This window comes from Cetorhinus maximus, chromosome 29, assembly GCF_964194155.1.
Source record: "Cetorhinus maximus chromosome 29, sCetMax3.hap1.1, whole genome shotgun sequence".
In the NCBI taxonomy this organism is placed as follows: Eukaryota; Metazoa; Chordata; class Chondrichthyes; order Lamniformes; family Cetorhinidae; genus Cetorhinus; species Cetorhinus maximus.
In genome coordinates, this window is record NC_135907.1 from 8188657 (window position 1) to 8213546 (window position 24890).

The window sequence follows — 24890 nt, forward strand, 5'->3', positions numbered from 1 at the left end:
TATTGCCCATCCCTAATTGTCCTTGAGAAGGCGGTGGTGAGCTGCCTTCTGGAACCGCTGCAGTCCCAGTGGTGTAGGTACACCCACAGTGCTGTTAGGGAGGGAGTTCCAGGATTTTGACCCAGCACCGGTGAAAAAAACAGCAATATATTTTCAAGTCAGGATGGTGAGTGGCTTGGAGGGAACCTCCAGGTGGTGGTGTCCCCATCTATCTACTGCCCTTGTCCGTCTAGATGGTAATGGTTGTGGGCTTGAAAGGTGCTATCTAAGGGGCCTTGGTGAGTTTCTGCAGTGCATCTTGTAGATGGTACACACTGCATGTACCACTTACGCTGTCCTGAAACTGATTTTTGGCCTTCTCGCATTTTATCTGCTCGCTCCGTCAAACACGCCGGCCGCCAACAGGAGCAAACAATTCTGCCCAAAAAGTAAAAAAAAAATCCAGGAAAATATTTGCTAAGTCCTCAGCTGGAATATTATGTCCAATTCTGAGCACCACAACTTGGGAAATATGTTAAGGCCTTGCAGAGAAGATTTACTCGAATGGTTCCAGGGATGAGGGACTTAAGTTATTTCAAGACCGGAGAGGCTGGCACTGTTTTATCCAGGTAGGGAATTTATTCAGGAAGGTGATTTAAGAGAGGTGTTCAAAATTTTGAGGGGTTTTAATAGAATTGATGAAAGAAACTCTTTCCAGTGAGAGGGCAGTGAATAAATAGAAGACAGAGAATTACCAGAATTGCCAAAAGAACCAGAGGGGAGATGAGAAGAAAGTATTTTTTTAATGCAGTGATTTGTTGTGATCTGGAATGCTCTGATTACCTGAAAGGACAGTGGAAGCAGATTCAATAGGAACCTTCAAAAGAGAATTGCCTAAATGCATGAATATTTATTTATCTATTTCTACACAATTCACACACATGATCATAATCCCTTCTCTAACAGCTCTGTGGATATTCAAGAATGTAGCTCACCACAGCTTCTGAAGGGCAAGTAGGGATAGGCAATAAATGCTGGCCTATCTAACAGCGCCCACACCCCATGAATGAATTTTAAAAAAGCATTTACAACAATTGTGAGATTCAAATACTTCAGTGCATGCGGGTTATTGGTATACGTTTGAATGGAGGGGGTGAAGTTTCTATGCTTGAAGGTTAACTCTCCTCGAGGGAGAGAAAGTGGAGCCAGTCTTGTGGGTAGGAGAGACAGACAGAAGGAAACAAGAGTTCAGACCAGTATTCTTATTTCCCAGTTTTTACTGGTGTTCCATTTTAAGGTATACAAGACAAGTTAGGAAAAGTATTCTTATTTCCCAGTTTTTACTGTTTTTCCCTTCTGGGCAGAAAGCTGAAATCTCATGTTATAGACTGAGATAATTACAGTTAATACATGAGTTTCCACATTTCCAATGTGTGGGGGGGAGGCTGAATTACTGGTTGGAAAAGGGGAGGAAAGATCTGCAAGGTTTTGGCGGGTTGGGATGAACAGAATGGCTTTTACCAAAGGGACAGCACAGACACAAAGGGCCGAGTGCCCGCCCCCAAACCTTTACATCCGCCTGGCCCAGAGATTTCCCGCCAGACCTTCACCAGGGGGCGGGGCCGCAGGGTGCGAGTGGCCAATGGGCTGCGGGCTGCGCGGCCAGACAGCCAATAGGGTGGGAGTGGGCGGGGCCAGGCCGGATTCTGGCGCCAAAGCCCCCGGAGCCCGCGAGGGAGAGAGAGAGAGTGAGAGAGGGAAAGAAAGAAAAAGAAAAAGGGAAAGAGAGAGAGAGACTCCCCCCCGAGCCCGGGCCGCCTTCCCCCCTCCTCTCGCCCGCTCCCCCCTCACTCTCTCTCGGCCATGTCGGGTTTCGATGACCCCGGGGTGTTTTTCAGCGACAGTTTCGGGCCCGAGCCCCCGGGAGACTCCGGGCAGCTCCGACACTCTCACATCCAGAAGCGGCTGCGGGACTTCCTCAAACAATACCGGGTGGGGAGCGACCGCACCGGCTTCACCTTCAAATACAGGTCGGTCCGGCGGAGAGGAGGGGGATCTGGAGGTTGGGGGGGATGGTTAGGGGGACTGGGTGGGGGGGTTGGTTAGGGGGACTGAGGGGAGGGGGACTGGCGGCGGGGTGGGGGTGGTGGTGGTGGTGGTGGAGGGGAGGGGGACTGGCGGGGGGGTGGTGGTGGTGGTGGTGGAGGGGAGGGGGACTGGCGGGGGGTGGTGGTGGTGGAGGGGAGGGAGACTGGCGGTGGAGGGGAGGGAGACTGGCGGGGGGGTGGTGGCGGTGGAGGGGAGGGAGACTGGCGGGGGGGTGGTGGTGGTGGAGGGGAGGGGGACTGGCGGGGGGTGGTGGTGGTGGAGGGGAGGGGGACTGGCGGGGGGTGGTGGTGGTGGAGGGGAGGGGGACTGGCGGTGGAGGGGAGGGAGACTGGCGGGGGGGTGGTGGAGGGGAGGGGGACTGGCGGGGGTGGTGGTGGTGGAGGGGAGGGGGACTGGCGGGGGGGTGGTGGAGGGGAGGGGAGGGGGACTGGCGGGGGGTGGTGGAGGGGAGGGGGACTGGCGGTGGAGGGGAGGGGGACTGGCAGGGGGGTGGTGGTGGTGGAGGGGAGGGGGACTGGCGGGGGGGTGGTGGTGGTGGTGGTGGAGGGGAGGGGGATTGGTGGAGGGGAGGGGGACTGGCGGGGGGGTGGTGGAGGGGAGGGGGACTGGCGGGGTGGTGGTGGAGGGGAGGGGGACTGGCGGGGGGGTGGTGGAGGGGGGGGAACTGGGGGGGAGTGGAGGGGGGGAACTGGCGTGGAGGGGGGAACTGGCGGGGTGGGGGGGGTGGGGGGGGGTTGGTGGAGGGGAGGGGAACTGGCGGGGGGGTGGTGGAGGGGAGGGGGACTGGCCGGGGGTGGTGGTGGGGAGGGCGGTGGGGGGGTGGTGAGGGGGACCGGGAAGAGAGTGGGTTATGGGGGATAGTGAGGATCGACGTAGGGGGATATTGGGGGAGGGGTTTGAGAGTGATGGTGGTGAGGTAGAGTTGGGTATTCACACTGACTGCACTTTGAATAGTGCTTCATTGGCAGAAAAGCACTTTGGGGAGATTCTGAGGTTGTGAAAGGCGCTAGCGAAATGCAGTTTGTTTACTTTTTCCCACCTGCCATTGCCTGGGCTAACTGTGGGGTCTGGGATTTAATTCCCTTTTCTGGGATTTAATTCCCTTTTGTTTTCTCCGATGCCCAGGGATGAGCTGAAGCGTCATTACAATTTGGGTGAATACTGGATCGAGGTGTCGCTGGAGGATCTGAGCAGTTTCGATGAGGATTTGGCTGACTACCTCCTCAAGCAGCCCTCCGAGCACCTGCCTCTGGTAAGGACCCAGCGCAGCTTCCCGAGTGCATGGGGAACGAAACGTGTGGATCAGTCCCACTCGGCAGGAACACTGGCTGGAAAGGAGCAGTTTGTCTCAGTGGCACTGATGGGCGAGGTGCCCTTGGGATTCTCGATGCCACGGGGGAATTTAACAACCCCTTCCTGTGAAGTTATGAAAGTCGGATGAAGCCAAAGTTACGATGCCCAAGACAGTTGAAGAGTCCAGTGCTTTCTAGGGCCACTTGTGGAGAATGAGAAGTTTGCTGAGATGGTTTGGGAGGAGGTGTGTGGGGTGGGGGTAGATTACTGGTTTCCATGGGGCTGGACTCCAGTAAAATTCCTCAGGGGGTCACCTGCTGTGTCCTTGCTACAACGTGTTGCTCCTCGGTTTGATAGCGTTGATGCTGCACCCGGAACCATACAGCACAGAAGGAGGCCATTCGGCCCATTGTACCTGTGCTGGATCTTTGGAAGAACTATCCAATTTAGTCCCACTCCCCTTGCTCCTGCTCCTTCTCCAGGGCTATGTTAAGTGCTCCTTCTTTGATTATTTATCCAATTTCCTTTTGAAAGCTGTTAATGAAGCAGCTTCCAGTGCCCTTTCAGGCAGCACGTTTCAGATTGTAGCTCATTGTGTTTTTTTTTTAAAGTTTCCTCATGTTGCCTTGGTTACCAACTGTTCTGCCATTAGAGACAGTTTCTCCTATTCCCTCTTTCAAAACCCTTCATAATTTTGAACACCTCTATTCTATCCCTCCTTAACCTTCTCTGCCTTCAGGAGAACAATCTCCGTTTTTCCCGTCTTTCCTCGTAGCTTTTACTCCCTTATCTCTGCTCCCGTTCTAGAGGAAAGGGCGGGATTTAAAAATCCTCTGGGAGGGTAGCAAGTGCAGGGACCGGCGCTCTTGGATATGCTGAATTGGTTAATTAGCACCGTCGCCCTGGTCCCGGCAGATAGAGGTGCACGCGGCGTTGGTACCGCGTGCCTTAGTGGGGGAGACTGCTGCTGGAGTTATGTCGTCATCTCTCTTCCTCCTGTTTCCCTGCAGCTGGAGGAGGCAGCACGAGAGGTTGCGGACGAAGTGACTCGCCCCCGGCCGGCCGGTGAGGAGACCCTCCAGGAGATCCAGGTCATGCTGCGCTCAGACGCCAACTCTGCCAACATCCGCAGCTTGAAGGTAAAGGGGGTGGTGTCGATGCTTGGCGGGGGGTGGGGGGGAGTCGGGGGAACATCGGTTGGGGGTAGGTTAGCAGGTACCCCATCCCTCCCTCCCCCCAACTCGTTAACGATGCGAAGATAGTTAGGAAAGCAAGTTGTGCGGAGGATGCAAAAAGCCTACAAAGGGTTAAGTGAGCGGCAAAAATTTGGCAACTAGCCTGCAATGTGGGGAAATGTGAGGCCCACTTTGGCCGGGAGAATAGAAAAGCAGAATATTATTTAAATGAAAAGGGACTGCGGAATGCTGATGTACAGAGGGATCTGGGTGTCCTTGTTCATGAATCTCAAAAAGTTGGTGTGCAGCCACAGCAAGTAGTTAAGAAGGCAAATGGAACGTTGGCCTTTATTTCAAGGGGAATGGAGTATAAAAGTAGGGAAGTCTTGTTACAACTGTACAAGGCACTAGTGAGACCAATACCTGGAGCACTGTGTGCGGTTTTGGTCTCCTTGCTTATGGAGAGACATATTTGCCTGAGAAGCATTTCAAAGGTACACTGTGCCAATTCCTGGGATGAAGGGGTTTGTCTTATGAGGAAAGGTTGGGCCTATACTCACTGAAGTTTAGAAGAATGATCTTATTGAAACATAAGATTCTAAGGGGGCTTGACAGATGCCGAGAGAATGTTTCCCCGCGTGGGGGAAATCTAGAACTAGGGGGCAATAAGGGATCTCCCATTTAAGATGGAGATGAGGAGGAATTTCTGCTCTCAGAGTCGCTAGTCTTTGGAATTCTCTTCCTCAGAGAGCAGTGGAGGCTGGGTCATTATTCAATAGTATGCAAGTCTGAGTTAGACATCTCTTTGATTGACAAGTGCGTCAAGGATTATGGGGGGCAGACAGGAAAGTGGTGTTAAGGCCACAGTCAGATAAGCCATGATCTTATTGAATGGTGAAGCAGGCTCGAGGGGCCAAACTATATACTCTTATTTCTTATGTCCTTTATAGGAGGGATCATTTTAAAAATGTAAGTCCCACAAGGAGATATTAGGGCAGGTGACTAAAAGCTTGGTCAAAGGAGGAGGAGGGAGAGGTTTAGGGAGAGCTTGGGGTCCAAGCTGTCGCCAAGGCAGGAAAATCAGGGAAGCCCAAGAGGCCAAACTTGGAGGAGCAAAGAGTTCTCAGAGTTTTAGGTCTGAACGAGGTTACAGAGATCAGACAGTTACTTGGCCCACTGGAGTGGCACAAGACACAGTTACTGCATCAGATCAGAAACCAGTACAAGATGTTCGCTGCTCAGTGATTGAAGGAATTAATACAAGAAGTGATGGCGCACTACTTAAAATAAACTCTCACACCTCGCAGTCGACGTTTTTAAAAGTTATTCATTCGTGGGATGTGGGCGTCGCTAGCAAGGCCGGCATTTATTGTCCATCCCTAATTGCCCTTGAACCGAGTGGCTTACCAGGCCATTTCAGAGTCAACCACGCTGCTTTCAGTCTGGAGTCACATGTAGGCCGGTCTGGAGTCACATGTAGGCCAGACTGGTTAAGGACGGCAGATTTCCTTCCCTAAAGGGACCAGGTGGGCTTTTTCCATGACAGTCGGCGATAGTTTCATGGTCCCCATTACTGAGACTAGCTTTCATAGACGTTTACAGCCATTTGGCCCATCATGTCTGCGCTGGTCAACAAAGATCTGACTACACTAATCCCATTTTCCAGTGCTTGGCCCATAGTCCTGGAGGCTATGGCAATGCAAGTGAATATCTAAATACTTCTTAAATGTTATGAGAGTTTTGACTCAGCCGCCCTTTCGGGCAGAGAGTTCCATACTCCTGCCACCCTCTGGGTGAAAAAATTTCTCCTCAACTCCCCTCTTAGCCTTCTACCTCTTACCTTAAATCTATGCCCCCTGGTTATTGACCCCCTCTACTCATGGAAAAAGTGACTTCCTATCCATGCCCCATATAATCTTGTACACCTCTATCAGGTCCCCTCTCAACCTATGCTGCTCCAGGGAAAACAACCCCAGCCTATCCAATCTTTCCTCATAGCTCAGACCCTCCAGCCCAGGCAGCATCCTGGTAAATCTCCTCTGTACCCTCTCCAGTGCAATCACATCCTTCCTATAATGTGGTGACCAGAACTGCACACAGTACTCCAGTTGTAGCCTAACCAGCATTTTATACAGTTCCAGCATAACCTCCCTGCTCTTATATTCTACGCCTCGGCTAATAAAGGCAAGTTCCCATATATCTTCTTAACCACCTTCAGGGATCTGTGGATATGCACACCAAGGTCCCTCTGATCTTCAGTACTTTCCAGGGTCCTACCCTTCATAGTGTAATCCCTTGCATTAACTCAGACTTTTTCCGGGTTGAATTCCATTTGCCACTGCTCTGCCCACCTGAGCAGTCAATCCCAGATTTATTAATTGAATTTAAATTCCACCAGTTGCAGTGGTAGGACTTGAACCGATGTCCCCACAGCATCAGCCTGTGCCTCTGAATTACTCGCACAGTGACGTTACCAGTGTGCCACCAATACTTAAACATAAATACATAAATCGATCCATGAAATGCAGAACCTCCCAAGATTCTGGCTATCCTGTGGGATGGAAGATGAGCAGGGCCCAAGATTTTAAGACCAACAGCCCAATGTCTACCTGAATTGGTGATATTAAAATATTCCTTTGACCAAAAGGTGAAACTAATTAAAATAAACAGGGACCTGTGTCAATGATCTAAATGCAGTTGCTTTTTCAAACAATATCAAGTTTCCATGTGCTCTCGGGTGCAATGTTACGTCACAGCCATGGGATGCATTTGTTTGAATATAAAATACTTTGATAACAAGCACCTTTTGTGAAATTAGCCAAACTTAACTTAAAGATTGGGACAATATAAGCAAGAGCCTATTAACTGGGGCCAGAATTCAACAGAATGCAGTGCAAAGACTGCTATACAAGCTTAAATATTTTTCACCTAAGTGCTACTATTGTGTGTTACAGCAACCATCGCTTTGGCACAAACACATTGGCTGGAAGGGGTTTGATGTTGGCACAAGGAGATGGTAGAGTAGTACTCGCCTGTGGTTGCTGCCACCAGCCCTCACTAGCAGACACAGTGGAGCAGCCCACAGTTACCATGACCTCTGGTTGTGCTACACTCACACTTAGTGAGGTCCAACTCCTAGGGTTATTAGGGCAGAGGAGGAGGCCATTCAGCCCCTCGAGCCAGGTCCAACTCCTAGGGTTATTAGGGCAGAGGAGGAGGCCATTCAGCCCCTCGATCCAGTCCCAACATTCAATTAGATGACAGGTGATCTTCACCTCAACTCCAGCTGCTTCATACCCCTTGATGCCATTATCCAATAAAAAATCTTCTCATTCTCAATCTTCCACACTCTATTTGACCCCCCCGGCACCTTCAGTCTTTGTTTTGGGTGGGTGGGGGAGGAAGCATCCAGATTTCCACTGCCCTTAGAAACTGTGTCTTGATTTCACTCCTGAACGGCCTAGCCCTAATTTCAAGATCACCACCCTCCCAGCAGGCTTCTATCTGCTTAACTGAATCCTTTTAACATTTTAGACGACACAACATTGAATCACCCTTTAACCTACTAAACTCGAGGCAATCCATGCCCCTCCCTTCCCGCATTGTAAGGATTTTGATACGCTGTGGCTGGTTTTAGTACAGAATAAAGTTGGGAAAGCCATTGTAGCGCTTCTGAGTCTCCAAGGCAAAACCTCAAGCTTGGAAAGAGCAAATCTTACAAGGTGAAGGTTTGTGGTGCCAGTGTGTGACAAGATATGGACCGGGAGGTGAGTCCCCACAGCCCCAGACCTCCAACGAGTTTAAACTCGGTGAGAATTGGACCACGAAAGCTTGTTATTGAAATGGAATCATTAGCAACTTCAGCTTTAAGGAGCAACAGGTCTGAATTGGAACCCGCCGGAAGTTCTTTCAACATGTTGTTTGTGTTGAGCTGTGTTTTGAAATAATGCTGTTACCAATCCAGGCAGATTACTGCCTCCAACTTTACAAATTGTTTTTTTTTTAAAAAAAATGAGGTTAAAGGTTTGCCGGGCATTGCAGACACGATTTAATTCTCTTTTCCTTCTCCGTCAGTCGGACCAGATGTCTCGGTTGGTGAAGATTCCGGGCATCGTGATCTCTGCCAGCACCGTGCGTGCCAAAGCCACCAGAATCGCCATCGAGTGCCGCGGCTGCCGCAATGTCATGAGCAACATTGCCGTCCGCCCTGGGCTGGAAGGTTACACCCTACCGCGCAAGTGCAACACGTAAGCGTGGTTCCATTAACTGCAGCGCGTGTGTGTGTGTGTGTGTGTGTGTGTTGGGGCCTGGTGAGCTGGCATCTTGTGGCGCTGTGACTAAGCTTGGTTTGTTACGCGTGCAAAAGATTTGTTTCCTTCCAGACCCTATTTTCAGCTGCACCTGTTGGAGCCAGTAAGATCCCCAGCTGAGGTTTTCCCTGGACAAGACTGGTCCCAGAGTGGAACCCAGCTTGATAGATCCTAGTTTTTATTTGTTTGTGTAGATATGAGGAGAGTAGCTACCGAACAGAGTCACAGGAGTCAGCTGATGGACTTTTAACAAAAGAATAAAGTATTTATTCAACAAGAAAAGATGAACTATATTACAATATTCCTTCACCCACAACTAAACCTTTACAGATATATACAGATTTGTAAGGCTAACACAAGTTACAAACGCTATCTTACACTCTGATGTCCACAGTCCATGTAAATCTATGGCACCCTGTGGTCAGACAAACCACACACTGGAATCAAGTGAAAGATGCCATCTCAAACGGATGCTATGGATCTCTCCTCACTCCCCCCCCAGACGCATATCACACTGTGAGCCAACCAATCTTACTGAATTCTGTCCTTCACACGAGGGATTCCGATCTCCACTCTCCAAGACCTCGCCTTGGAATCTTCTCCCAAACTGAAGTTTTCTCTCAGACGCCTTCCGCAAGGGTTTCAAACTCTCCTTCTGATGTTCCTCTTCCCTGGGTCACCACATGCATTCAAGCTGTCTTCCACACACTCTGTCTCTCTGACTCAGCCGTCAACAGTACCACATGCCCATAGCAAAGAGTTACAGACCTTCAGCCATCTCTTTGGACTTTCTTGCCTCTTGCAAACAGTTCTCGCTTTAAATCTGCTTTCTGCAGCTTTTGTCTCTTTAAATCTGAGGAAAGGCGCCTTTCTCTCTGCCCCACGCTCTTAACTTCACTTAACAGGCCTTTTCCCAGGTTCCTGTCCTTCCTTTGACTAGAAGGTCTTCAATGGACTTTCCCCTCTTCCACTCCCCCAAGAATTTTGGGGTTTTTCTTTAGATTGGTACTGGCTATCTGTTCCCTTTGCTCCAGCCTCTCCTGGCAGCAACTTTCAGAACTAACTGCATTCAAACAGCTTCCAAAATAACTGCTGTTTTTCTTCTATCTGTGTGTGTCTGTGGGACCTGCCTCTCTGGGCCCCCGTTGCTAGACAACAGTTCAATCCTTCTACCCATGTATGGTTACCTTCTCTTTGTGGAGTCATAAAACTCCTCATTAGAAATGCAAGCACCTTTTTAAAGTGAAACTAAAATTCCATTTGACCTTTCTTAACACACAGATACAGAAATACAACTTAAACTTTAAAGCTAAAACTCATTCCTAACACCCACAAATACCAATATAACTTACTTAAACTGTCTCTATTTCCTAACCGAGTGCAGCAGGAAACAAGGTCCGGAGGGAAACAATAACCATCACTAAAATATCCTACCTGTTTGGTTCCTGAGTTGTGCTGTCTGTTCCTTTATCTTGTCACGTATTGAGTTGAAGTTATATTCCTACAGCAACTTGAATAGGCCCCCTTAGAAGGCTCAGTTGTTGCTATAGTGATTTAGGGTCTGCCCTGTTATTTTTATATTAAAGGATTAGGTTGAAGCAGACATGGAGTTTTTTTGCTACTGTTCCATCTGCATTTAAATAACGTGCTGTGCGGAGTGCTCACTGCATTGTTGTGCCTCCACGGACCGTGTGCTTCTCGCCTTCCTCTCAACTAACAGTATCCGGTGTGATTACTGCCTCCGGCAGAGAGGGTGACATCACACGAGCCACTCGTGGGCTTCTGGGTTCTGCAAGTGAGTGGTCGCTGGCTCCTGTTCACTTTGTGGGAGCTTGCTGTGCACACATTGACTGCTGCATTTCCTGCAGGGGCGACTAAAAACATTCCGTGAGCTGCGAAGTGCCCGGTGAGCCCTGAGGCCGTGAAAGGAGATAGCAAAATGCAAAACTTTCTCTTTTTTTTAACCCGGGTTTGAGGAGCCCAGAATGGCAGAGGCCGGATTGGACACCCAAATGACGTGTTCTGCTCCCCTCCCCAGCTCAGTACAGTGTTGGTGGAGGGTCGCCCTTAGCCCCCTTGGTCTGGAGCCAAGGTTTGGGGGTGAGTGGGGACGGTGGGTGGGAGGGGAGAGGAGGGCAGTGTTGGATCAATTGCAAAGTTGTCTTTGAGCCCGAGGCCTGGGAGCGGAGCTGCCCTGGGCGCTGAGTGAGTGGGGGAATGGTAGGTAACGGAAGCTTTGTCTGTTACAGGGAGCAGGCGGGGCGTCCCAAGTGCCCCATAGACCCTTATTTCATCATCCCGGACAAGTGCAAGTGCGTGGATTTCCAAACCCTGAAACTCCAGGAGTCTCCGGATGCCGTGCCCCATGGAGAGCTGCCCCGGCACATGCAGCTTTACTGTGACAGGTATGGGGGTGCGGGGCACACTAGTGGGGGTGGGGGTGGGGGATACATGGCCTCGATCACTGGTATTTAACTCAGACTGTCCTTCCCTGGTGGGGCAGCTGGCAACACATCCCTTCCCTGAGCCCGGTGGCTGGTGAGTGAGTGATCGACTGGTTACTGTCGGTGACTAGGTGGGAGGGTGGGGTGGAGGTCGGTATCTGCCCCACGTGGGGGTTGGAGCTCTGTGCTTAGTTAACAGGAACGGGAGCAATAGAGGCCCTTGGACAAATGATTTGGGGTGAAGAATTCACATCTCTCCGTGGAGATTTTCAAATCGGTTAAGTTAAGTAAATCAAAAGCCAATATCAGTAATTGTGACCATGAAACTACCAGCTTGTAAAAACCTATCTGGTTCACTAATGTCCTTTAGGGGAGGAAATCTGCCGTCCTTACCTGGTCTGGCCTACGTTTGACTCCAGTCCCACAGCAATGTGGCTGACTCAAACTTCTTTTATTATTCATTCACGGGATGTGGGCTTTGCTGGCTGGGCCAGCATTTATTGCCCCTCCCTAGTTGCCCCTTGAGCAGGTGGTGGTGAGCTGCCTTCTTGACCCGCTGCAGTCCATGTGGTGTAGGTACACCCACAGTGCTGTTAGAGAGGGAGTTCCAGGATTTTAACTGCTCTCAGTCAGTTGTCGAGGTGATGGACTCACCACCACTCACCAACTTCGATGGATGGTGAATGTCGGCCTTCCCAGTGATGTCCACCTCCTGTGAATGTATTTTTTTTAAACCCTCACTGTCATTGCTGGGCTTGGTCACTTAAGGTGGAGGAAGGGAGGGGGCGTGGTTTTGGCTGTTGGGCCTTTCCTGGACTGTAGTGCCCTCCATGTTGGAACAGGTTGCAAGTGTTAGTGATCTGGGCTTGTATGGAGGGGTGGGTGTGGAATTGGCCCTCAAGCTCGCTCTCGCCTCCTGCTGGTGACTGAGCTCCATCTTCTGTCTCATGCTGTCTCTCTTCCGCAGGTACCTGTGTGACAAGGTCGTCCCTGGCAACCGCGTCACCATCATGGGCATCTACTCCATCAAGAAGGCGGGCACGGGCCGCAGCAAAGGCCGGGACCGAGTGGGGGTGGGAATTCGTGGCTCCTACATCCGAGTGGTCGGAATCCAGGTGGACACCGAGGGGACAGGTACGTTCTCCCCCCGCGGGCTCCTTGTTGCCTCCCTCGTTTTGTAACTACAGGAGCCTGTGCTATCGGTCAGCTCTCTTGTATGGAACCATTGACTGGGCTGTGTTAACACTCGGGCCTCCCAATCACAGGCAAATACAGGAACCCAATTCAAATGCACCACCAGCCCTGTCTACGTGCGCAATCGCGTCTTGCCCGTGCTTCAGTGGGTGGCACTCTCGCCTCTGAGTCAGGAGGTCAAGAGTTCAAGTCCCACTCGAGAGAGAGAGAGAGAGAGAGACTTGACCACATTATCTAGGCCAACACTTAAGTGCAGTACTGAGGGAGTGCTGCTCTGTCGTGCGTAGTCTGACCTAATCGGCAACTCGTCTGGGGGTGGGGAGGAGGTGCTTGCGTTGTTTAATTGTTTAATCAATTCTGGCGGCGGAGTTCGTGAAGCGTGGAAGCCGCTGACCGCTCGGCTGCGTCCGATCGGGGGTCGTCTCCACGGGCGACGGGACCCTTTTCTAACGGAACCTTTGACCTCCAGGTCACGGCCTGTCGGGAACCACGGCCCCACAGGAGGAGGAGGAGTTCCGCCAGTTGGCTGCCACGCCCAACGTCTACGAGACTGTCGCCAAGAGCATCGCTCCCTCCATCTATGGCAGCTCCGATATCAAGAAGGCTATTGGATGCTTGTTGTTTGGCGGCTCCAGGAAGCGGTGAGTGTGTCGAGGGGAGGGCTGGTTCCTGAATTAACCCGTTCACGATCGTGGCGCCTGGTTTGACCCCTGCGCTGAGCTCCTGACCCCCCCCATACTGATTTAAAATTCTCTTGCGTGTCACTGCTCTTAACCGCTCCCATCGTTGGCGGCCGGGCCTTCTGCTCTCTGGGCCTGAAACCACACTCTGTTTAAGCCTACAGCACAACAATGGGCCATTCGGCCCAACTGGTCCATGCTGGTGTTTCCTCCTGCCTTGCTTCATCTAATCCCATCAGCTGAACTTGCTATTCCTTTCCCCTGCATGTTTAGGATCGGGGTATGTGAGATAGTGTAGTGGTTATGTCCCTGGGTTAGCAATCCAGAGGCCTGTAGAGTTCAAATCCCACCACAGTGACTGGAGAGTTTAATTCAATTAAAAATGTATTTTCCCCCTCTCTGGGAGAATCTAGAACATGGGGACAGGATAAGGGGAGTCAGCCACTTAGGACTGAGATGGGGAGAAATTTCTTCACTCCAAAGGGTTGCGAATCTTTGGAATTCTCTACCCCAGAAGGTTGTGGATGCTCCAGAGTTGAATATATTTGAGGCTGAGAGAGATGGATCTTTGGTGGCTTAGGAAATCTAGGGATATGTGGAGCGGGTGGGAGTGTGGAGTTGAAGCCCATGATCGTTCTGAATAGTGGAGCGGGCTCGATGGGCCGAATGGTCTACTCCTATTTCTTATGTTCTTACCTAGCTTCTCATACGCTATTGGCCTCAACCACTCCTGTGGCAGTGGGTTCCTACAGGCTTTCCTCCAGCCTTTAGGGTAAAGAGATTTCTTCTGAATTCCCAATTAGATTCATTAGTAACTGTAATGGCCCCAAGTTTTAGCCACTAGTAGAAACATCCTTCTGTCCAACATTTTAAAGACCCCCTGGTCATCTTCACCCATCCCTACCCCTTGCCTTCTCCCTCTAGAGAAAAGAGCCCCAGCCTGTTCGATCTCTCGATAATTATAACCTTCTCGGTTTTGGTATTGTCCTTTGTAAATCTCCTTTTGCGCCTTCTCCAGTGTCCATGTGTCTGTTTGGTGACATAGAAACCAGGGTGGCACATGTTGCTGGGTGGTCTAACTGGCTTTTCCTTTTCCTTTTCCTTTTCCTCCTGCCACCTCTAGTCTGCCGGATGGACTGACACGGAGAGGCGACATTAACCTGCTGATGCTCGGTGACCCAGGGACAGCCAAGTCTCAGCTGCTGAAATTTGTGGAGAGATGTTCGCCCATCGGGGTAAGCGAGGGGGCTCAATTGGGGTGCGGGGGTGCGCTCTCCCATTGGGGCAAGCAAGGGGACTCAGTGGGGTGGCGGTAGGGAGGGGTGCTGAATAATTGGGGCAATTTTCACCCCTTGAAGCTGAGTGCTAGTACTGTCCCCTGGCATTGAGGCTGAGGTGTGGGCAACCTCCACATTAGAACAGTGATGGCCCTTCGAAAACGCCACATGTGAAAAGCAAATAAACATCGCAGGGATGTGAAGGGTGTTGGCTAAATGCAAATCTTCTCTCACTCCCTGTAGTGGCAATGCCCCCTGTGTCATGTAGAGTGCTCCATACAGCAAGCACTGTACCCCATGCGTGCTCAGCACCTGGTTACCCACAGATGGTTTGTCCTGCTTGTCAGCCTTTAATGAACCTACTCCATCCACGGCCAGGTTGACAGGTGAGCGTCTCCATTCTGTGCTGCGGCAGACGCTAACTTTGTCCTGAATAAGGTGATGGACAAATCTGGTGGTTCATTCCTCCTTCGGACCACAGTGAGGCCTAGTACTCCAGGCTTTGGCTCTTCAGCTTTATATTGGCCCCAGTGGTGGCGTTGCTGGACTTGCGATCCAGAGCTCTTGGGGAATTGGATTCAATGAGTTTATCAATTCGTGGGCTGGCTTCAGAGAAAATGAGCTTGAAAACTGTTGGGGGTTGTCATGGAAACCCTTGGTCCTTCTGGAAGAAAGCCTGCCAGGCCTGGCCTACATGTGACTCCAGTCCCCCACACGCCTCAGTCACATGTGCCACCGGGGTGGGCAATTAATGCAGCTTTGCCTGCGTCCTAAGAGTGGTAGTTGGCTGGGGTATTTTTTTTTTTATTATTCCTTCACGGGACGTGGTTGTGGTTTCTCAGCCATTTCAGGGGGCGGTGAAGAGTCAACCACATGGCTGCGGGTCTGGACTGACGTGTAGGCCAGACCAGGTAAGGATGGCAGATTTCAAGAAGGCAGCTCACCCCCACCACCTTCTCAAGGGGCAACCAGGGACGGGCAGTAAATGCTGGGCCCAGCCAGCGACGCCCACGTTTGACGAATGAATCACGGAGGGAAGATTTTTCTTTATTTTTGCACGTGCAGGTGTACACCTCCGGGAAGGGGAGCAGTGCAGCTGGACTCACCGCTTCTGTCATGCGGGATCCATCCTCTCGGAATTTCATCATGGAGGGGGGAGCCATGGTTCTGGCTGACGGGGGTGTCGTCTGCATCGACGAGTTTGACAAGGTACGAGGGCGAGCGGGCCGAGGCGCTCATCGCGAGGGGACCCCAGGGATGCTCTGGGGTTCGAGAGACCTAATTCGCGTAGACACGATTTCTCTCCCGATGTTTGGCTGACTTTTGGTCTGCTCTGTTGTCTCAGATGCGTGAGGATGACAGGGTGGCGATCCACGAAGCCATGGAGCAGCAGACGATCTCCATCGCCAAGGTGAGAGGACAGCCCCCCAGGCTGGGGGCAGTGGGAGGGGTGCAGCCAGGTCTTGTGCTCCGGAATCGGGGCTGGGGCTTGAATCCGCAGAAAGTTAGAGAGAGTCTTGCGGCTTGGAGCGTGCGTTCTGAAGAGGCCAGAACGAGTATTCGGTTCCGGGTGAGATTGGGAAGAGTTTGTCGGTGTCTAGAGCGTAGGGAACGTGTAGAATATCCCAGGGGGGAAGGAAAGGATGGAGAGGCGGGCTGCATTATTCTTGCAGAGAGCTAGCACGGCCTTGATGGGCTGACTGGCCTCCTAGGCTGTAACCTTTCTATTCACGAGAGTGGGGGAGAGATGGAGGAATTAATGTGCGGTGGGTACGGAGAGAGGAACATGGTGAGATTATTACTAATTGAGGAGAGTGGATTTCGATGGGCTTGGTTTGGTCTTTTTGGTTCCTTCAGCTTGTCTGCAGGGCCCAGCGAGGGGGGTTGCCATGGTTGTTGTTGGTCAGGGGGGTGAGGGTTGCGCTGATGGGTTGCTGTTGGCGGTGGCGAGAGGGGTTGCCGTGGTTGTTGTTGGTCCTGGGGGGTTGGGGGTGAGGGTTGCGCTGATGGGTTGCTGTTGGCGGTGGCGAGAGGGGTTGCCGTGGTTGTTGTTGGTCCTGGGGGGGGTCAGGGGGGTGAGGGTTGCGCTGATGGGTTGCTGTTGGCGGCGGCGAGAGGGGTTGCCGTGGTTGTTGTTGGTCCTGGGGGGGGTCAGGGGGGTGAGGGTTGCGCTGATGGGTTGCTGTTGGCGGCGGCGAGAGGGGTTGCCGTGGTTGCTGTCAGCCCCGGTGAGGTGGTTGCCCTTGTGTTGCGTTGCTTGGAATACCTGGGACTGGGAGAATTGACCTGCGTTTGTTTGTCTGGCGCAGGCCGGGATCACGACCACCCTGAATTCCCGCTGCTCGGTCCTGGCTGCAGCAAACTCTGTCTTCGGGCGTTGGGACGACACAAAGGGAGAGGAAAACATCGACTTCATGCCGACCATCTTGTCGCGATTTGACATGATCTTCATTGTGAAGGACGAGCACAATGAAGAGAGAGACATGGTGAGGGGCGGCGGGGTGGGGCCTGAGGGGTTTGCGCAAGGGAAGGAGTTCTCTAGCTGCCCTTTCGCTTTTTGGGTGAGGTTGGTCGACTGGGGGGGGGCGGCACACGCCCCTGTAATTTTGAGGGCATGGCTGGATCGCATAGTCCCCTCAGTTAAGTGTTGGTGGGCACTTTGACTATGAGCGGCTGCCCAGCCCCAATCCTGTCGGCCTCTTGGCACTCGGGATCCTGAGGGTTTATTGCTCTTGGCTTCACCTGGGTAATTCCAGGATGGATCAGAGATTGCTGCAATCGCCTATAAATCAGATCCCGTATGCTGTGCACCATTGATCTCCCAGTGGGTACTGATGCCGGACATGTCCCCCAATCCCAAAGTGTGGGGGTTAGGTTGGATGTATTTATCACTCATGGACTGAAATTGGAATAAATGAGGTTGAAAACTGTTGATTTGCCACCAAAACACTGCTAATGCCCCTTTGCAGAGAGGGAATTGCTCCCCAACCCGCCCATCCAGTCAGAGTTATACAGCACAAAAACTGGCCCCTTGGCCATCAAGCCCCTATTTATTCTAACCCCATTTTCCAGCACTTGGCCTATAGCCCTGTATGCTCTAGCGTTTCAAGTGCTCGTCTAAATACTTCTTAAATACAGTCACTCCTGACTGTGAACCCCAGGAGTGTCTCAACTCCCTCGGGGGGGTCGGTGTGCATCTGGGAGCTGATTGGTTGAGGCATATTCCTTGCCGGCTGGGGGGAGATTGGGGAGCGGAGAGACGATGGCGTAGTGGTAATGTCACTGGTCTAATGCTCCGGGGATATGGGTTCAAATCCCACCACGGCAGCTGACGGAATTTAAACTCAATTAATAAAAATCGGGAATTGAAAGCTGGTGCCAGTAATGGTGACGGTGAAACTATCATCGATGTTGGTAAAAACCCACCTGGTTCACTAATGCCCCTTTAGGGAAGGAAATCTGCCGTCCTTACCTGGTCTGGCCCACATGTGACTCCAGGCCACATAACAATGTGGTTGACTCTACCTGCCCCCTGGAATGGCTCCAGCAAGCCGATCGGTTCAAGGGCAATTAGGGATGGGCAACAAATGCTGACCTCGTCAGCGACACCCACACCCCACGAAAGAATACGTTTTTAAAAAAGGACCTGCTCTGGCCGGGTAATAAGATGCCAGTGGTGCCCGCGGCCCCCATGCAAATTGTGCCCCGCTGATCTCTTTCCCCCACCCCCACCATGCCATCTTGGCATTCAGTTCCCTCCTGGCTCCTCGAGACTGATGCCTCGCCTTTTTGCCGCAGATTCTGGCCAAACACGTCATGAACGTGCACCTCAGCGCGCTGACGCAGACACACGCGGTCGAGGGGGAGATCGAGCTCAGCAAGCTGAAGAAATACATCTCGTACTGTCGCACGTGAGTGAGGGGGGCGGCTGGGGGCGTTTTGACTGACCGGGTTTTTTGGGGGGTTGGGGAAGGTTTGGGGCAGGCGCGGGTGCAACTCTGACCGATGTCTCACCCGCTGGGCCAAGGAGGCAGAGATGGTGGCTGAGTGGTAATATCACTGGACCGGTAATCCACAGGCGCCTGGGACTAAACAGCAAAATACTGCAGATGCTGGAAATCTGAAGTAAAAACAGAAAATGCAGGGGTCGTTTTTAGGCAGCATGTGTGGAGAGCTAACATTTCGAGTCCAAGATGACTTTTTCGGAACCGGAGAGAGGTGGAAATGTGATGGGTTTTATGATGCTGAATAAAGAGGAGAGGGGCAGGTGGAGCAGACTAGACGGTCAGGGATAGATGGGAGGGCAGGAGAGATTAAATGACACAGACGTCAGGGAACACAGCGCTCCACCTACCCACCCACCCCCCCCTTTATTCAACATCATAAAACCCACCGCATTTCTACCTCTAGTTCTAGTTCTGAAGAAGTCGTATTGGACTCGAAACGTTAACTCTGTGACTCTCTCCACAGATGCTGCTGAGATTTTAAGGCACTTTCTGTTTTTATATTGCCCCTGGGACATGAATTTAAATTCCACGGGCTGCCATGGTGGCATTTGAAACCCAATTAATAGATCTGGATATTGAAGCTGGTCTCAGTAACGGTGTCACGAAACTATCATCGATTCTTACAAGAACCCCCATCTGGTTCACTAATGCCCTTTAGGGGAAGGAAATCTGCCATCCTTACCCGGTCTGGCCCACATGTGACTCCAGACCCACAGCGATGTGGTTGACTCTTAACTGCCCCTCTGAAATGGCCCAGCAAGCTACTCAGTTCAAGGGCAATTCGGGATGGGCAACAAATGCTGGGCCTTGTCAGTGACACCCACATTCCATGAAAAGAATTTAGAAAGGGGGCACTGGGGTTTGACCCTCATCTTGTGCATTTAGTTGAGGGGAGGGTGTCATTCAGTAAGCCCTGGGTATGCCAAGGTGGGATCTGTGAAGCACTTTGCAGCAGAATAGCCAGGCAGTGCTTAGAGATTTTGGGGGGGGTGATGGGGGGAACGAAGAGTCTGTTTGTGTCACGAAACCTGGGCTTTTGGCTCCGATGTGAGAAAAGGGGTTGGGGGTGTGTACCCAGTGTAGTGAATGGGTGGTATTGGGTGGGTAGGGGTGATGTCGGGTGGGGGTTGGTTCTGTGGTGGGTGGGTTTTATTCTGCTGTTTATTTTTTTTTGTTCCCACGTTTAATCCCGTGGGTTTTCTCCCACAGGAAGTGTGGGCCCAGACTGTCGGCGGAGGCTGCGGAGAAGCTGAAGAATCGATACATTCTGATGCGTAGCGGAGCTCGGGAACATGAACGTGAGAGTGATCGGACCAACAGCATCCCCATCACAGTCAGGTTAACATCTCTCTCTCTCTCTGTCATTCTCTCCCCCAGCACTTCCCCCTGTGTCGGGGAACCCCCATGCCTCTCCCCTCGCGTGTCCGTCCGTCCATCCATCCATCTCCCTCTGTTCCCCACAGGCAGTTGGAGGCTATAATTCGGATCTCAGAGTCGCTGGCGAAGATGAAGCTTCAGCCGTTCGCCACTGAGCGCGATGTGGAGGAGGCCCTGCGACTTTTCCAGGTGTCCACACTGGACGCAGCGCTGTCGGGAAATCTGGCTGGTGAGTGACTGTGGTGGGGATGAGGGTAAGGGACAGGGAGAGTGGGTGGGGGTGCGAAGGGGGGAAAGGACAGAGTATGGGGGCGGGAGGGACAGGGAGAGTATATGGGGTTTGTGGGGGGAGGGGACAGGGAGAGTGTATGGGGGTTTGTGGGGGGATGGGGACAGGGAGAGTGTTTGGGGGGGAGGGGACAGGGAGAGTGTATGGGGGTTTGTTGGGGGAGGGGACAGGGAGAGTGGATGGGGGGTTGTGGGGGGATGGGGACAGGGAGAGTGTATGGGGGTTTGTGGGGGGAGTGGACAGGGAGAGTGTATGGGGGTTTGTGGGGGGAGGGGACAGGGAGAGTGTATGGGGGTTTGTGGGGGGGAGGGACAGGGAGAGTGTATGGGGGTTTGTGGGGGGAGGGGACAGGGAGAGTGTATGGGGGTTTGTGGGGGGAGGGGACAGGGAGAGTGTATGGGGGTTTGTGGGGGGAGGGGACAGGGAGAGTGGATGGGGGGTTGTGGGGGGATGGGGACAGGGAGAGTGTATGGGGGTTTGTGGGGGGAGGGGACAGGGAGAGTGTATGGGGGTTTGTGGGGGGAGGGGACAGGGAGAGTGTATGGGGGTTTGTGGGGGGGGAGGGGACAGGGAGAGTGTATGGGGGTTTGTGGGAGGAGGGGACAGGGAGAGTGTATGGGGGTTTGTGGGGGGGAGGGACAGGGAGAGTGTATGGGGGTTTGTGGGGGGAGGGGACAGGGAGAGTGTATGGGGGTTTGTGGGGGGATGGGGACAGAGAGTGGATGGGGGGTTGTGGGGGGATGGGGACAGGGAGAGTGTATGGGGGTTTGTGGGGGGAGGGGACAGGGAGAGTGTATGGGGGTTTGTGGGGTGGGGGGAGGGGACAGGGTGAGTGTATGGGGGTTTGTGGGAGGAGGGGACAGGGAGAGTGTATGGGGGTTTGTGGGGGGGAGGGACAGGGAGAGTGTATGGGGGTTTGTGGGGGGAGGGGACAGGGAGAGTGTGTGGGGGGAGGGGACAGGGAGAGTGTATGGGGTTTGTGGAGGGGAGGGGCAAGGAGAGTGTATGAGGTTTGTGGGGGGAGGGGACAGGGAGAGTGTATGGTGGGGGGAGGTGTTGTTTGTGGAGTGGGTGTTGTGAGCTCCCTGAATGTTAGCCCCCGGTGAGTTTGTTTTCTGTTGTCCAGCGCACAAGAGCCTGACGTCAATCTTGGGGGTCAGAGAGGTCACCAAGGTTTTGGGGGAGGGGCTGCAACCTGTCCCATCGCCTGGCGGGGGAGGGGGCCCATAAGCCCTGGACAGTATGGGGCAGGGATTAATTTGGTCAGGGGACCTCATGGAGTCCCATTGGTTGGGAAGAAGTGCAGGGCGGGAGCCCACACTCTGGGCTGACTGGCCTGAATTGTCCCGTCTATTCCAGGTGCGGAAGGCTTCACCTCAGCGGAGGATCAGGAGATGTTGTCTCGTGTCGAGAAGCAGATGAAGCGTCGCTTCGCCATCGGGTCCCAGGTTTCTGAACACAGCATCATCCAGGACTTTCTCAAGCAGGTGGGTGGCTCGCTCGCAGGGCTGGCACCGGCACGATGGGCCGACTGGCCTCTTGTTAAAATGCTCCAGCTCCCGTTATCCGTAAACCCTCCTGGCGACGGGAGAGCAGCCAGGGGCAGTGGCTGCGGGTTTGCGCAGGCTCCCATCACCTTTGCAGTGCGAGTCTGTGTCACTCGGTCCCAGCGGAGGGACCTCTCTCTGCTGGTCTGTTACGGGGACTTGCCGGGACCCGTGGAGATGCAGCCCGGGATGGGGATTGGTGGTTCTGAGGAGACGAGGGGAGGATTTTGACCTGTTGTGGCACGCAGTTCCCGCTGTCTCCGCATCGGAAAGCTGATCCCCTCTGATTCCAGGACCAGGAACTGAGATTCCGTCTAAAATCAAACGAGAGTCGGTTCTGATGGAGCAAAGCACAGAAATTGTAAACAATAAAAATCCAAAGTCCATCGCCTTCTGTGGTATTTGCAGAATGAAACAGTCGTGGAGACGATGTGCACAGTGGTATTGTCACTGGACCAGTAATCCAGAGGCCCAGGCTAATGTGCTCTGGGGATAAGGGTTCAAATCCCACCACAGGAGGGAGGTGGAATTTAAATTCAGTTAATAAATCTGGAATATAAAGGTCGCCTCGGTAATGGTGACCATGAAACTACTACCATTGATTGTTGTAAAAACCCATCTGGTTAACTAATGTCCTTTTTTAGGGAAGGAAATCTGGTCTGACCTACATGTGACTCCAGACTATGTGGTTTGACTCTTAACTGCCCTCTGAAATGGCCTAGCAAACCACTCAGTTCAAGGGCAGTGTTAACTTTGCCGGTGGCGTCCACATCCCATGAAAGAAAAATGGAGCTGATGACTAACCACAGCAAGTCAATCAATTAGTCTCCAGTAGACCCAGGCATAAGTGAAGGGAGATACCAAGCAATGCTGGAGAGCTTTGGGGACCAAAGTTACCAGTTGCTCCCAATCCTGTTACACTCACTAGAATTGCCCTGGGGTGTTTCACTGACAGTTACTTGATCACAGCCAGAGTATTGTGCCCAGTTCTGGCCGCCACACTTTAGGAAGGATGCCAGGGTGCTTGAGAAGATGTAGAAGAGGTTTACCGGAATGGTTCCAGGGATGAGGCATTTTGGCTACAAGATTCAGTCGGAAAAGCTGGCCTTGTTCTCCTTGGAGCAGAGGAGATTGAGGAGAGATTTGATAGAGGTGAACAAGATTGTGACAGGTTTAGGTCAGGTTGCCAGAGGAAAGTTTCTCCCATTAGCTGATGAGGAATAGACTCTATACTGAGTGTTTTCATAGGAATAGAGAAGGCCAGGGTGATTTAACTGAGGTGTTTGCTTTATGAACAGGAGGAGCTGCAGTTGGTGACTATAGAATGAGACAAAAAGAGAGTGCTGATTGGTCGGAAAGTGGTCTGTGGTCAATGCGTTCCCTGGTTCGTTCCCCTTGGCGATGCCTTGGCCAATCTGCTGACCTGCCTGGTTTGAATTTGAAACAAAAGCTTGTCAGTTATCTGTTCTCTGTTGCGTTCTCCATGGCAACGCATCTACCAATCAGAGTCCCTTTGCCAACCAAGCAGCACTCTCTTCTCACGCGGTATAAATTGTTGTTCCCTTTATTGTTGGTTTATCTTGTGTAGCTGTCCTGACGGGTGCAAATGAAAAGGTTTGAAAGCATGTCTCTTTTTTTTTCAGCAATACTCCAGTTCTGTACTAACAAAGGACAATTTAAAATAAGTGATGAGACAACAATTTAAAATTCAGTCAACTCAGAAATACTTTACGAAAGGTGGTTGGATGCTTTGCCCCAGGAGCTGTGGTTGGGGACAGAGACCATTGCAGCTGTTCTGGGAAATTGGAGAAACATTCGAATTGGGTGGATTAAGTATGAGAATAGGGAGAGAGCAGGGCAGTGGGATTATTTTGATTGAGACAGGGCTATGGAGGAAGAGTTGGGTAATGGGATTGGTGTAGGTGCAGACCTCCTGCTCTTATCATTTCTCCACCCCCACCGGTGGTTCTGTGTTTTACTCTTAAGTGCCTCTCCCTTCAACGTGCTCTGTCCCCCTGCAGAAATATCCGGAACACGCCATCTACAAGGTCCTGCAGCTGATGATGCGTCGGGGAGAGATCCAGCATCGAATGCAACGCAAAGTCCTTTACCGCATCAAGTAGCGGCGGCCATGGGGGTGAGCGCCGGGGCCTGTGGAGCGTTCCTGCACTGCCTATGTGATCCAGTCCCTTCTATCTGTCATCTGTGAACTGCCCCTGTCCCCATCCAGGTGAGATCACCACAGTGACGTGGCAAGAAGAGTTATTGGTAACCAGGAGACTGCTGGGAAGAGACTGAGGCTGGACAAGCGGCCTCTGTACAGTGATGTTTTTGTCCTTTTTTTTTCAGTGGATCTTGACGGACGAAGGAATTTGTGGTGTCTGCTCTTTTTTATTCCTCAATAAAGTTAATGATTTGCGCTCCTGAATCTGTTTGTACTCATTGCGATGCTAAATGTGATTCTGACTCCGCCAGTCTGCCCGGATATAACCTTTGCTCCCCGCATTGGCACCGGAGAGCAGTTTCCTGGCTCCTGTCTACCCCGGTTTCCCCCAGTATCTCATCCCAGTGGCCAGACTGGACTTTGGCTCTCAGGCATTTTAACAGTGGAAGGCACCGCACCTGGCCCTATTTTTGTCCTCCCGCCTACAGTCCCAAAATGGTGAAAGGAAAGGTTTAACCAGATTGACCGGAACTGAGAATTCTACTTTCTGGTGGAGACCGCTCCTGGGACAGACCACTGGCCGATCTCCTGCACTGTCCTGTTCCTAAAGCCCCACCAAATGAGCAGGTTCCTGGCCTCGCTTATTGTTCTCTGGAACCTCTGACCCAAGCGCACTCACCCTATTTGCTTTCTGATATTCGTGTCGTTCCATTCTAGAACCTTCTCTTTTGGAAGTAAACGACATGAGCTGACCCATGGGAGCCCCAGCACTGCTGTCCCTTTGCCACCGAGCTGTGAGCGCAAGGAGCGAGCATTGGAACCTGGGGCTGTGGGCGTGAGGCGAGTCTCTTCCCAAGGCGGGGTCAGGCACGATGCTGGAGCACTTCCAGAAGCTTGACCGGCTGACGGGGGCAGTCGATGAAGTGTTTTATACGTGGACCGTCCGGGGCTGTGAGAGGCTCAAGGCCGTCCCCTCTATCAAGCTGCTGCTGAAGTGTCTCCAATGCTTGTTTGCCTTCCTGGGGAGGGGGCTGGCCTTCAGGGC

At 52.3% G+C, this 24890-nt stretch overlaps 2 protein-coding genes across 2 annotated transcripts in view; both read left to right on the forward strand.

Annotated features, from left to right (window-relative positions):
• LOC144669599 (alpha-N-acetylgalactosaminidase-like) overlaps window positions 1-24890 on the forward strand; it is a 376191-nt gene that overhangs the window by 258550 nt on the left and 92751 nt on the right. The window lies entirely within an intron of this gene.
• Window positions 1672-24107, forward strand: mcm5 (minichromosome maintenance complex component 5). Its single transcript, XM_078532084.1, has 16 exons — window positions 1672-2009; window positions 3214-3340; window positions 4392-4520; window positions 8631-8803; window positions 11116-11271; window positions 12278-12444; window positions 12974-13145; window positions 14308-14419; window positions 15527-15670; window positions 15807-15872; window positions 16771-16947; window positions 18260-18372; window positions 19678-19806; window positions 19932-20074; window positions 21494-21621; window positions 23703-24107. Exons 1-16 carry the CDS (start codon window positions 1843-1845, stop codon window positions 23802-23804), a joined length of 2205 nt encoding a protein of 734 aa, XP_078388210.1. The 5' UTR covers window positions 1672-1842; the 3' UTR covers window positions 23805-24107.